The sequence below is a fragment of the Diaphorina citri genome, unplaced genomic scaffold, assembly GCF_000475195.1.
Source record: "Diaphorina citri unplaced genomic scaffold, Diaci psyllid genome assembly version 1.1 scaffold4, whole genome shotgun sequence".
Lineage (NCBI taxonomy): Eukaryota > Metazoa > Arthropoda > Insecta > Hemiptera > Psyllidae > Diaphorina > Diaphorina citri.
In genome coordinates, this window is record NW_007377443.1 from 518,150 (window position 1) to 531,900 (window position 13,751).

The 13,751-nt window shown below is 37.5% G+C and overlaps 2 protein-coding genes across 2 annotated transcripts in view; both read right to left on the reverse strand.

Moving 5' to 3' along the window:
* The window catches only part of LOC103522333 (dynein beta chain, ciliary-like), a 73,747-nt gene extending 65,839 nt beyond the window's left edge, over positions 1-7,908 (reverse strand). The window contains exons 1-12 of the mRNA XM_026829949.1: positions 7,897-7,908; positions 7,445-7,618; positions 6,711-6,873; positions 6,296-6,448; positions 5,623-5,834; positions 5,087-5,184; positions 4,630-4,780; positions 3,957-4,241; positions 2,181-2,426; positions 1,593-1,729; positions 1,066-1,184; positions 181-233 (exon numbers count right to left, since the gene is read on the reverse strand). Of these exons, the coding sequence (XP_026685750.1) occupies positions 181-233; positions 1,066-1,184; positions 1,593-1,729; positions 2,181-2,426; positions 3,957-4,241; positions 4,630-4,780; positions 5,087-5,184; positions 5,623-5,834; positions 6,296-6,448; positions 6,711-6,873; positions 7,445-7,618; positions 7,897-7,908 (1,803 nt within the window). The remainder of the gene's footprint in view (positions 1-180; positions 234-1,065; positions 1,185-1,592; positions 1,730-2,180; positions 2,427-3,956; positions 4,242-4,629; positions 4,781-5,086; positions 5,185-5,622; positions 5,835-6,295; positions 6,449-6,710; positions 6,874-7,444; positions 7,619-7,896) is intronic.
* Positions 7,909-9,336: 1,428 nt separating this feature from the next.
* Positions 9,337-10,779, reverse strand: LOC113470654 (serine/threonine-protein kinase MARK1-like). Its single transcript, XM_026829277.1, has 3 exons — positions 10,640-10,779; positions 10,129-10,237; positions 9,337-9,724 (listed from the first exon to the last, which is right to left on the reverse strand). Exons 1-3 carry the CDS (start codon positions 10,720-10,722, stop codon positions 9,521-9,523), a joined length of 396 nt encoding a protein of 131 aa, XP_026685078.1. The 5' UTR covers positions 10,723-10,779; the 3' UTR covers positions 9,337-9,520.
* Positions 10,780-13,751: the final 2,972 nt, after the last annotated feature.

The following is a 13,751-nucleotide window of genomic DNA, read 5'->3' on the forward strand; positions in this document are numbered from 1 at the left end:
TCCTATCTTTCTATCAAAACAGAATTAATTTATCAGCTTTCTTTAAGAAGTTGTTCAATTTTCAAAATAGTTCATAGCCCGAGAATTTGTCCCCTGTAGTATGTTTGCCTTACCAATTCAACAAGCATGTTGTTAATCTCCTTCATGAGTACAATGATCTTGCTGGAGACCTGATAGTACTTCTGACATCACTTGTACCACGTCACGAATTCTGCAGATGTAGTCCCAAGCGTCTGAAATAGAGTTATATAGAAATTGCCGTTAATACTTACTCACTTATCCGTGACCAGGGCCCAGACGACCATAAGTCTGCTCAATACTGCCTCTCCAATTGAGTCTGTCCTGAACTGCATCCGTCCATGTCTCCGGATCCAACCCCATCTCTGTTATATCTTCCTTGATGTTATCTATCCATCTGAGTTTCGACCTTCCCTTTGATCTTCGCCCACCGACATTTTCCAGCATCACTCTCCTAGGTATTCTATCTTCCCCCATTCTTGCTACATATGTGTCCTGCATACTTCAGTCTTCTTTCTTTCATTGCCGTTAATATTGTTATTATTTCGTTTTATTATTATTATTTTAATTTTTAAGGTAAAAAATATTGTCTAAAAAAACTACCGAGGTCTAGAAACCCCCTTAAGTCGAAGAGAAAAAGAAAGAAAGAAAGTAATATAAAAATTAAAAAAGACAAGATAGAGGAAGCTATACCAACGGAGCTCTTGTCGTCCGAAATCGAAGGCAGAAAGAGGAAAGGATAGGAAAAAGCCAACTGTTCCGAGAACGAACCTTTTCTGTTTAGGACACCGACCCGATCGAACGCGCAACCTCCATGTTTCCCATGATGAAAAGAGTAAACTTGTCTTCTCCACTAATTTTAACATGTTGCACATTGCATACTCAAACATAGTTACACGGCGTTCATAGAAAATTAGGTACAAGCATAATCTTTAGTTCGGTTTGGGACATTTGGGATAAAGTTCGCCCCCGGTAACAATCAAACCCACGACCTAGTGCGTACAAGGCAAACGCGCTACTTTCCGAGCTACCAAGGGGGGTTTTTACCTGGTGAATTCCATGTGATGTTCTCCTGACAATCATCAATCAATTCATCTATGGCCAAGATTTCTGGTTCTATCAATTTAAACTCTTCTTCACGACTGTGCTTTCGAATTTCATTGTACCTGAGGAAAATACAGAAAGCTTAAAAAGCTCCAATATTACTGAAAACCTAAAACATTTCAAAATACTTGCGGGAACGATTGCTGGTTATGCTGATGATTTTGCTTTCAAACAATTTTAAATTGTAGAAAAAGACTTCATTTGTGTCTAATATGGCGTAGTGGTTAGGGCACTCGTCTGGTTAACAGAAAGGTGCGGATTCAATTCCAGCCCACAACATTATTTGAGAATTGAACTGAAATAATGGTAGTAGCTTGTTCTTCGGGTAAAAAATAACCCTTTGGTTTTTTCATATTAAATGTGTTGGATCCGGGTTAGACTACGAGGATAAGGGGACTTTTCATCTTATGTTCCAGCAGGATGAACAAGGTCTTCTCAATTTTGTACAGTATAAAATCACCATTACTTACCAATCCACGGTTAGTTTGAGATAGACAAAGAACTTGTTGAGTTCTTCTATTCGTTCGAACAAATCCTTGCCTTCCTGTGGGATATCATCTCTACCGAGGAGATTTAAATAGCGGAGTTCCCGTAACACAGCCTCCAACTATAATCAACAGTGAAAAAGAACTTAGTATTAGAATTAATCAGTTGATTCTTTTGATTTTGTTTGATAGGGGCGGCTTGACGTCACTGTATAACTGCTAAGGTCTTTAGTGATAGGGGTTTTACCCTCCATTCGACGACAAAACTACCCGCCTACTCACAATGACCTTACCCAGCCTGAGTGAAGTCGGGAAATGCCAACAGTACGCAATTGCCTCCTTCTTTTTCTTCGCCTTTTCCCGAGTACAGACAGGGTCGGGGATTTTCATCAGCCTCTCAGCCCTAACCAGGGTTTGGGCTGACATCTGGTTTTGGTTACAAATTTTACGAGTGGATGCCCTTCGCACTCGACCTTTGCTATTTCTTTAGCAAGGGAAATTCAGGCTGGTATACTCCCTGTTTAATGTCCCCTAGCCAGACAAAATGTCCGATTTTTTTTTTTTAGTACCGACCTTCTTATCAAAGTTAACATTGAGCTGATGTGTCTCTGGCTGTACTATGAACAGAGGCTGGTTCAAGCACTGCTCACAAGTGTCCGGCAAGTCTGCCTTCCATTGCTCAAACAGCTGCTTGTCCAGTGAGCTCAGACACACTAGGAGGTCGTTTAGTTTCTCCCCTATCTTGTCCCCGGATTCTCTGTAGATAGAAACCAAGTCAACAAAACAAGCAATGAGAAATATCATGCAAGATACATCTGTCTACGTGAGTTTACCAAGTTTCAAGTTAATCAGACCTATGGAAGTGACTCAAAAATTACCCCTATCCAGGGCTTATTAAGCTTGAAACTAAAAGAGTCGAATTTTTCAAGCTCCCAGAACCTAAGTAGATGCTTACTCATGCGTCGCTCAGATTAGGTTATAGGGTTGTATTAGAGAGCTATAACCTAAAAGAGTCGTATTTTTTTTAGAAATAAGCTCCCAGAACCTAAGTAGATGCTCACTCAGGCGTCGCTTCTTTCTCTTCGGAGGTCCAAGGAGTCGCTCACTGCACTCCTTATAGGTAGGATAAGGAGGGGCAGGAGCAAGGGAGACATGATCAGTAGTGAGGAGATCCTGTATGTACTCGTCATCCAGAGGTCCCATTAATGATGGCGAACCAGCTGTAAGGGATAGGAGAGGAATTTAGGATAGGAGTGTATTAGATTAGGTCAGGATAGGAATTAGGATCGATTAATTATTATCATTATCATTTATTATTATTATTATTATTATTATTATTATTATTATTATTATTATTATTATTATTATTATTATTATTATTATTATTTTAATGAAGAGTTTTGTTTTGATAGAGGGAACTGTAACATCAGAGGTTTATCGTCCCGCAAATCGAAGAGAAATGAAAAACAGGATAGGAGAAAGCCAGGCTGCTAGCCGTTCCGACAGCGAACCTTATCTGTTTAGGATAAAGCTTGCCTCGAGCGGAAATCGAACCCGCGACTTAGCGCTTCAGAGAGACCTTCCAAGTCAACTAGACTGGGTTTTGGGACACACTATCTACGATTACCTCCTATTCTAGCTTAATGACTGTTTGACTGTAAGATTTATTATGCAAAATTTTGTCTCCATATTTCACAAACAAAGCGTTTTAGAACGCGATTGTTTTCTCATTACTTTCAGAGTAGACCGACTCTACAGTTCTACACATAGGTACCTAGATAAAATATACCTACCTATCTACATAAAATTATACTCATTATCAAAATTCTACTCTCGTCGTTAGTGAAAGATATAGATATCCTAACAATAGGATGTAAAATTGATGTCCGTGCACATATTACAAATTCAAGCGCAGGTGTAGAAAAATATAGAAACGACTTGTGGATTTAATAGTCAGTGGGTTAATGAAGTACTTCCTTTGAAATCGATTTTCATTTTCAGTAGTTTTTTTACATTAGTAATATCGCCACTGGTTTCTACTTGATTAAGGAGCTATTCATGAGGCTGAGTGTACCCCAAAAACCAAGCAAAGAGCTGAAAAACTTCGACTCCGACGGTAATTGAACCCGAAAACTACGGTGTGTAAGCTTAGTGTGGTACATGGAGGTTTGTATGTTTAGACTGTTTATTTCTATTCTATTTATGTATCTTTTCTAAGTGGTGTAGTGGTTAGCGCAGTGGACTTCGGATCTCGAGGTTGGTGGTTCGAGTCCAAGCCAAGTCACAAAATTTAGCCTAATAAGTGTATTAAGCGGGGAAATTCCTTATTTTTCATGTTTTTCTCCTTACCTTAGCGATGTGTTCCAGATCATTGCAGTCGTCGAACGCCAAGCTCAGAGCCGACGCCAGTCTCCTATCCATGTCCAAGATCTGATCGGAAAACTTGGCGTAGTCATTCAGAAACGAAGGATCATCCGGATCTGACGGGTCGTAGGATATGGAAGCGAACGCGTTGAGACACCCTACATATTCCTCGTAAATCTCGGAGACTTGACCACCCAGTATGCGGCCCATGAGACCTCCAATCTCTACCTTTTCTAATTTTCCGTACTCGAGAGCTGTCTTGAAGAAAACCTGGGAAATAATTGCAAATAAAAGGTTTCTTCAAATTCTGGCTGGCTGGGGGACGTTAAACAGGGAGTAGACCAGGTTAGTCTGGCTGGGGGACTTTAAACAGGGAGTATACCAACCGGAATTTCCCTTGGTAAAGAAATGACAAAGGTTGAGTGCGAAGGGATCCACTCGTAAAATTTGTAGCCAAAACCAAACGTCAGTCCAAAGCATTCGCCCTAGTTAGGGCTGATTGAGAGGCTGACGAAAAACGTCGACTCCGTCTGTACACGGGAAAAGGAGAAGAAAAAGAAGGCCTGTTAAGCTAACAGCCTTTAAGCTCCATTTGATTTGTATAGGCCTAACAGAGCTGTTAATGGCTAAGAAGAAGGTTGGTGAAACCCATCCTCACCTCAATAACTTCAAGTCGCTCAATGAAGGCATCATATCGCTGGAATATCAACTTCTGATGGAAATGCCACAGAACGGGGCACTCCTCAGGGCCCAAGTTCTTGCAGTTGAAATAGGAAGACAGATTGGCCCGACAATATTCAAACACAAGCCTGCAATGTGATGCCAAGTTTAGTTTTTTATTATTATCATCACTGTTTTTTCTTTGAAAATATAAAATCGTGGGTTCAATTCCCGTGAAGCGAACTTTAAAAGGCTAGCTTTCTCCTATCCTGTCCTCCTTTTCTGTTTATTGTACCACACAGATATACTGTTCTATGTACAATTACGAGTAAAATAAAGATTATTCTCTTCAAATTCGGGACGATAAGACATCCGTTGTTACAGTCTCCTCCATCAAATCTCTTGAAGAAAAGAAAATGTAAACATTAAAAAACTCCTATTTAATTTGAACTTACTTGAATTTCTTCAGAGTCCTAATGGTTTCCGTGACTTTAGGTAATGTCTCGCTCATTTCTCCCTCGAATATTGTAGCTGGGTCCAAATATTTGCACGCCTGTAATTCAGAAGATTACTCATAAGGTCATGAACAAAATAGCCAGCCTGCCTGGAAGGAGGTGGTCCTGTCTAGTAAGCACTAGGTCACGGCTTCGATTCCCTCCCCCGGATGAGCATTACAAGTTTCGTTCTCGGAACGGCTGTCTTTCTCCTAATCCTGTTTTCCTTTTCGTTCACTAAAAAGAGTAGTTCCTTTATATTACTAAGTCACTCATTGCACATGTATAGTAAATACAGGGTCATTTTCGAATTAGCAAGAAGGCCACCATCTCCGTGATATGATTTTCCAATCTTGAGCTGCGAGTACCAGACCTCCGTTCTTTTCCTATCTTTCTATCAAAACAGAATTAATTTATCAGCTTTATTTAAGAAGTTGTTCAATTTTCAAAATAGTTCATAGCCCGAGAATTTGTCCCCTGTAGTATGTTTGCCTTACCAATTCAACAAGCATGTTGTTAATCTCCTTCATGAGTACAATGATCTTGCTGGAGACCTGATAGTACTTGCAGTTGGCCCACACTAGACATACTGTATGCATCATTGGAGAGAGGAAGGGTTCCATTTCGTTGAAGTCTGCACCCTCCACTTTGTCCATTTGCTGTTTCAACGGCTTCAGATAGCCGTGGATTTCGCGGGCTTCGGCCACCGCTGAAAAAATTGGGGACAGTATAGAAAAAGGGACATCAAAAATAGACCAGTGCCATTCAGAAAGTCCGGGTTCGACAGAACATTTGTGCTCGTTTTTCGTTTAAAAATATTTCAATTAAAGAAAGTTTCTTCTCGCTCATCTGATGAGAGGTATACTACGAGATGGGCATGCTATGACACAGACCGCAATACTCTAATGTAGCAGTTTTTCATTGCTATGCAATCAATACAACGCTGGAACATGAAAAAAATCAACTTTTTTATGAACGCCTGAGGATATTATTAAGTATGCAATGTGCAACATAGTGATGAACTGAATCCAGTGAATGAAATTGATCGGATAGAAGAGCTCCTTCGAAAAAGTCCGGAAGATAAAACCGTAAAACGATGAAAAAGGTTTTTGTTTTGGTCCGATTCCCCCCCCCCCTATTTGAAGGAATATCTACTATATTGAATCTTACCTCCAACAACATTTTTGAAAACACTCTTGAAGCAAGGAAAGTAAGCACTGTCAGTGTGCTCCAATATGGATGCCATCTTCTTAACCCTCTCATCTCTCAACTGATCGTAGATAGATTCCAAATTCTTCAGCCGGTTTGACCAAAATTGTATTTCTGAAAGCAATGGATTATTTATTTATTTATTTATTTTTATGAGAAATGGGGCTTTTTTTGTCTCGTGCTTTTTGATTTCGTCTGATTTCATGATATATTTTCATCTCCCCTCCTTCTTGCTTTGTTGTGTTTTTTTTTTTTTTTTTTTTTTTTTTTTTTTTTTGTCTTATTTGAACAAATTAACAAGTTCAGGGTAACGGACACAGAAAATAAGTAACGTAAGCAAGACAAGGATATACCTCTATTGATCAGCAGTACTTACCAAAGTTCGGTGTGGGATTCACACCCCCATTGAATGCAATAGAGGACTGTTCCTGAATAACATCATTGATCTGAGTTGCCCATTTGATGACAGCTCCCTCTATGGCACTCTTCAAATGTAGGTTGACGTCCTCCCCTTTGCTGGCTATGATTCTCTTCTCCACCTTGTTTGGACAAAGAATAAATTTTTTCCTTAAAGTTGAAGAAAAATCGGATAAAAGTTGAGATGAAAATGATAATTTTACTCAAAAAACTTCTGCCAGGATAAACAAGGTATATTCTATTCTATTCTATTTAAATCTATGCTAGCTTGAAAAGTAGCGCATCTGCCTTCTAAGCGCTAGGTCGCGGGTTTGATTTCCGTCCTAAACAAATAAGATTGGTTTTCGGAACGGATGGCTTTCTCCTATCCTGTCCTTCTCTCTTCAATTTCGACACATTAATCCTCCGTTGTTACAGCTCCCTCTATGAAACCTCGAATAGTTTTTAACCTTTTGCGTACAGAATCAATTTCACCAGAATCGCTCTTACGGTAGGATTCATGTCCCACATGAAACTCAAGCGTTGTTGATCCTTCTCTCTTCAATTCCGACACATTAATCCTCCGTTGTTACAGCTCCCTCTATGAAACCTCGAATAGTTTTTAAGTACTTACCTCATCCACTTTTTCAACTCCATCGGGCATTGGGAGAAGGGTTTGACCATTAAGGAGGCCTCGCACTTGATTCACGTTACCTCATCCACTTTTTCAACTCCATCGGGCATTGGGAGAAGGGTTTGACCATTAAGGAGGCCTCGCACTTGATTCACGGAATTCTTCAAGTCTGTCACATGCTTCTTTACATCTGTTACCACCATGGATGGCCAGTTCTTGTGTACGTACGGGTTGGATAGCATGGGCACAAACACCTGAGTCCAGAAATAAAAGATATTGATTTAATCATCGAGTTGAAACTTGAATCTCCCTTTGTTCAATCAATAAATATAAAATTGTAATATGTACCTATGTGCTTTGGATGTAACGCTATGTATGTACATGTGTACAACGTATACAACTGCTCAGTGTACCTCTTCAGAAGAAACCTCCCACAAAAAGAATCAGATAATGTTGGTTTTAGCTGTTTCTCAATTGAAGATAAGAATTAGGTGAAGTATTTGAATTAAAAAAGATCTCATCACTCACTTACCTGAGGCTTCATTTTCGAAGAGTACAACGAAATAAGACGAAAATGTAAGCCACCTTGCTTTTTTTGGTGGAATGTGGGATTTAAATCAAAAGCCTGTTCCATAAATAACCTTCCCCAGTAGCTCACTTTTTACTCAACACATAGAATATTTTGACAAACAGGATGACATTCCTTCAGTGATTTATCAGGAACTGGCACATCTACCAAAGAATTCCTAAGTCTGAGGCCAGCCAGGCTTAACTCCATTGGTACTACCACTAGCTCCTAAGCTTTCTACTGTAATCTTTAGTTATCCTTCAAAAGCTGTATGAGGGGGTGTCAGAGGGATATTTTTTAACCAGGACCTTACCTACATTTGCAGAAAGACACATCAGAATATTACATGTTACAGATCCTTTTGGTATTATTAATCTGTAGTCTACTTCTACTTACAAAAAGAATCAGATAAAGTTGGTTTTAGCTGTTTCTCAATTGAAGATAAGAACTAGGTGAAGTATTTGAATTAAAAAAGATCTCATCACTCACTTACCTGAGGCTTCATTTTCGAAGAGTACAACGAAATAAGACGAAAATTACGTTCTTCTTGTACTTGAAAAATGAAATTGACTAAACAATCTGGTTTCCTAGCAACATTGCAGTCAAGATTTCAGGGTTTTGGCAGGGACCATGCTTACCTCCGAAAAAGTACTCCCTTCTTCTGGTTAAGTGGTTACTTTTTAAGAAACAGACAGGATTTTCGATATGATATGATCTTTTGACATGAAAATAATAAAATATTCGACAAGATTCCAAATTTCATTTTTTCCCCTTTTTCATTGCAACTTGCAAGCTTGCAACTTATTACAACTTTGAAATTTGAATTACCCGCCCTTCGTTATCAACGAACGTTTGCAACTTGGAGAAGTGAAAAAACTTCCCATTACAACTTTGAAATTTGAATTACCCGCCCTTCGTTATCAACGAACGTTTGCAACTTGGAGAAGTGAAAAAACTTCCCCTCTCTACTACATTTCTCCTCTTGATTTATCAACCAATGAGGCCGTGGTTATGAACAGGGCCATCGTAGGCCATCATCGGCCTTTTTGCGTGTAAAGTTGGCGGGAAATTCGAATTTTTGATTTTTTTTCCGCAACTTGTACAATCTGAATTCATTTTTTAATTTTTATCTTTAGATTGCACGTTTATATTATACTTTTCATTTATATTAGCTATTAAAAACAAGCAAATTACAAAGCAAACAAAAATAAATATAAAATGAATTTTAAAAATTGCCGCCGGAACAGTTATCTCACGTCGTCCGAGCTCATCTCAGCCCTGTTCATAAACACACCCTCAAGCTGCCACAGTGGCAGTGTTGCCAGACGAATTGCCCGTCAAATGTGTCGGTTTTTAGGTCGGATGACGTGACCGCAAATGGTTGACATGCTCAAGGACAATGTCACACAAAATGGAATTTTCAAGCATAGATGGAAATTTACAGGAATATTTGACTTAATAGGAAAATTTACTGTATAGTTTTTCGAACCCTAATAGACCTTTCTGACCAATGGAGGGCTTTAGTATTTGTCGGAGTTAATTCCAAAGTTCAAAAAAGTCCTTGATCACTCCTTCTAGGAAAAAAATTCTAGAACCTATAACACAAAAAAATTCCTACTAGCACCCACTCACCTGATATGCGTTTAAAGCGTACACCGTTGAGTGAGAGACGTGGTAGCTTGCACACTTCTATTTCCCACTGAACCAAAGAGTCCGTGTTCGGATCCCCATGCACACACAGTAGCAGGAACCTCTCCCTCTGCTCGTAATCACAATTGTTGGCGTCTAGCACCTGGATAGAATAGGACACACAACCGTCAATATGAATGAATGCCGTTTCTTTGTGTTATCATATCACAACTTTCATTTTCCTCACGAGGGTGAGTGGGCCCCGCAACAGTCAGTCACGGAATCAATCGTTTACATTATACAAATTTTTTGACCTCGCCGGGAATCGAACCCGGGTCTCCCGTGTGCAAGGCGAACCGTCAATATTGAGAGATTTTTTAAAGACGGGCGAATTTTATCCTGAACGGAAAAGGTTCGATATCGGAACGGCTGGCTTTCTACTATCGTGTCTTCCTTCTCTTTTCGCTTTCAGGACGATAAGACCTTAGCAGTTACAGTTCCCTCTATTAAACCTCTTGGAAAAAAAAACACCTTGAAAATCGAATTGTTCATTGTATAGAACTTTACCTTTCTGATTTCGGCCCTAATTTCGTTGGGATCCCGGGATGATGTAGTTTTCATACTCCAAGTGAATCTAAGTGAACGTGGCTTCACCTGATCATCGTTGACAGCATTACTGAAATGTATAGGAGACGTCCATGTAAATATAAAAACAACATAAATTGAACTGAAAGATCTGTGAGATCTGTATTTCGATTGACAGGTATTTAGTAATTATTTAACTAGAACTTGGCCTGCCACACTGCTGTGCGCTTAGATGAATAAAATTCATTTTAAAAAAAGAGATAGAAAGAAAATCCCGAGATTCTTTAAAAAATAATACCAATGTCTACGATAAATATTTTCAGTTTTCCTAAAGTTATAAATACCAAACTACTTAGTAATAGATTCCTAAAAAACTGGGAAGAAGTCTTTCTCAAATTAGCATTGAAATTAAAATAAACGAAAAAAATCAAAGGAAACTTAAAATGGAGAAAAAACGAAATTAAACTAAAAAGAAAACGAAATAAAAACGTACCTAACTACATTATGTTTGGGCACTGGTTCCATTGCCATAGGCCTGAAAACAAAGCATAAAGAAATAATAAATAAACACAACATAAAATAAATAATTGAGAAATAAAAGCAAATAAGAAAAAATAAAGAAAAAGTCTGTTGACTCCAAGCGATTTATGCTCAATTGCTCAATGAAATTAAAAAAAAAAAAAAAAAAAAAAAAAAAAAAAAAAAACCCCTTTTTGGGAAAAAAATTTTTTTTCCACTTTCCATTCACATTTTTTCAGACCCACTCAAGTTGGGTGAGGTAGATGTGAGTAGCTTGTAGTAACTACAGCGAAATGACGAGGCAGAAAAGCCCGATATGACCACTTAGCAGTTAAGGGGCTGTTTCAAAAAAAATGGAATAGGTAAATAAAAGACTACTTACTCATACAGAGTTTATTGAAATAATTTATATTTCTCAATATTTATAATCGTTTATTTTTTAAATAAATATTTTCGTTTTTTTTTTTTTTACTTTACAAAAGGAGTTTTTCTTCTGGTTTTAGTAATAGAGTAATGAAATTTGTAAATTTACAACAAAACAAAAAAATACCGGTTACCTCTTTTACAAAAAAAGAAAAGAAATCGGAGAAGTTTCATGCCTTTATACGGCCAAAATTAATAGTATGTATAGTTATAAAAAGATTTCAATCGCTCATAGTACCTACATATTACAAACGGCTTCTCGTTTTTTTAGGACATACCTAATTAGTGTTTTTTTTTAGGACATACCTAACTAGTGTGGTTTAGCACATCCAAACTGAAGACGTTATTTGTATGTACGTACACCTCATCACTCATCACACAAGAATCAAAAATAATTATTCTCCATTCATATATGTCCCGCTGTAGAGGCATACAAGAAACTACATAATTCAGTACCCAGATACCTCATAGATTTTTTCCATATCAACTTCCTTTTAATTATATGTCCCGCTGTAGAGGCATACAAGAAACTACATAATTCAGTACCCAGATACCTCATAGATTTTTTCCATATCAACTTCCTTTTAAATTTTCCTTGTCCTCATAAGTACTTAACAATGCAATTTATACGAAAAAGGAATCCATTACACCAAATCAGATTATTAAAATGTACAATTAAATTTCCATGAAATACACTTTCTTAAGCAAAAGTTCTGCTACCAAACCAAATGGTACATCTTGCTCTACTGATCACAAGAGGTATAACCACTTTTCCATCTAAATTCAAGTTACAAATTTTCCCTTTTTAAAATAAAATATTAAAACATGGTGTATATAAGCGGCTTGTTTGATATATTTGTTTGTAAACTAAAATAATAATAATTAAAATCAATTGTAAGTATGTACAATGTAAGGCGTATTGTTTAGGATTTCTGTATAATTTTGTTTTTAAACTACCTCAATATATTTTTTAAAAACAACTAAGGATAGGAGGAAGAGAAATTGAAAATCTGGTCGTCAGGAGAGATAAAAACTAATTTACAGAAAAAAAAAATCACTTGCATCGACACTTACTGGCAATTTTGTTTTCACTTTGCATACAAGTGAGTCACATCCTAACATCAAATGTTTTAGAGTTAGAGAGTCAGGGCAGGAGTCAAGATTGCTATCACATAATTTAATGCCTCTGACTTGCTCACTGACTCGCACATTTCATTTGACAAAGGAAAAAACATCACGAGAATTTTCAGTGTTTTGACAAAACTTACTCAGTACAACCTCTTTTCTTTCATTTACTTTTCTTTGCATGCATTTTTACTAGTGACTATTTCTTACTTCAAGTAAGAGAAAAAAGAGAGTTAAAATAAGGATATTTTCGATTCCTTATTTTTTTCATCTTTCTTTTTAAAAGAAAATTTCGATACAAAATTTTATACTTTTGCAAAACTGCACACAAATCCGACAGATACACAGGGAGGGGGGTCACACACATACCCGTAAGAAAAATATCTCTGTGCAATAGACAAACCGACTCTCATTTCAGGGATTAAATTTGGAAGCCAGACCGACTAATGTTCAGAGTTTCATATTATTTGACCTATTAGGATGACTGAAGACCATGTACCTAACCTTTGTTTCTCAACAAATTAAAGCTTTAAGAAAATCAAAAAGAGCAAAAAAATAAATAAAATCTACGTAATTGAATCCTGTTTTCATTGGCAGAAAGACAGAAAATGGACAACCACGAAGATAACATTTAGCCACTTAGTAGCTGAGTACAATAGAAAGAACATTATTTTTCTCAACTCAACACAAATGGGGATCCTTAATTGGACCCTCCAGTTTTTCCCTCAATAGGAATTGAACCTAGCACCTTCTGCATCTCAAGCTTGCACTTCTGCATTTTCTATTCCCAATTTTTCCCCTCCAAACCAAAGGCTTTTAAGAAATATGGGTCAGAAAAAAGGGGCAGGGGTTTTAATACAAATTCTCGTAATCTAAATCAACGTGATTGTCCATGCAGCATGTATATATCGTGTGATTAAAAAAAAAAAAAAAAAAAAAAAAAAAAAAAAAAAAAAAAAAAAAAACAAATTTTAAAAATACACAGCCTGTATGCTTTTGTCTACCTAGATTTCTTTTTTTGATTGGTTGATCATATGATCAGGATCCGATCATGAGGCGATTTTTTTTATGTGATCTGATTATTTCTGATAATGAGGTGATTTTTTTTATGTGATCGATCTTTAGTCAACCGTTAAAAGGTCGGTTGTCGGTTGCCATTTGAAAAGAAAGTAAAAGTCGTGTCGTGTGTAAACTGTAAACGGGCCGTTATCGTTTAAATTTGAACGGTTCTTTGAGAGTAGGTAATCGACAGCAAAACCCGGGCGGGCGCTTATTTCGCTTATCGTTTGACAATCTTGCAAACTTTCTCGATGTAGGTAATAAATACACGCGACCCATATAATTTACTTGCCATTGGGGCCCCTCGAACATTAATAAGTGGAGTTGCGCAACTTTTAATAACGCGGGTCGCGGAATCGCCTACCGATTGACGTCAGTCAGTTGAAGGGCTTAAAAATGAACTAAATCGAAAGTAACGCAAAACGGGCTTGACGAGGATTTCGTGACCTCAAACTATTTGTACCCCTGATAGTACTTGC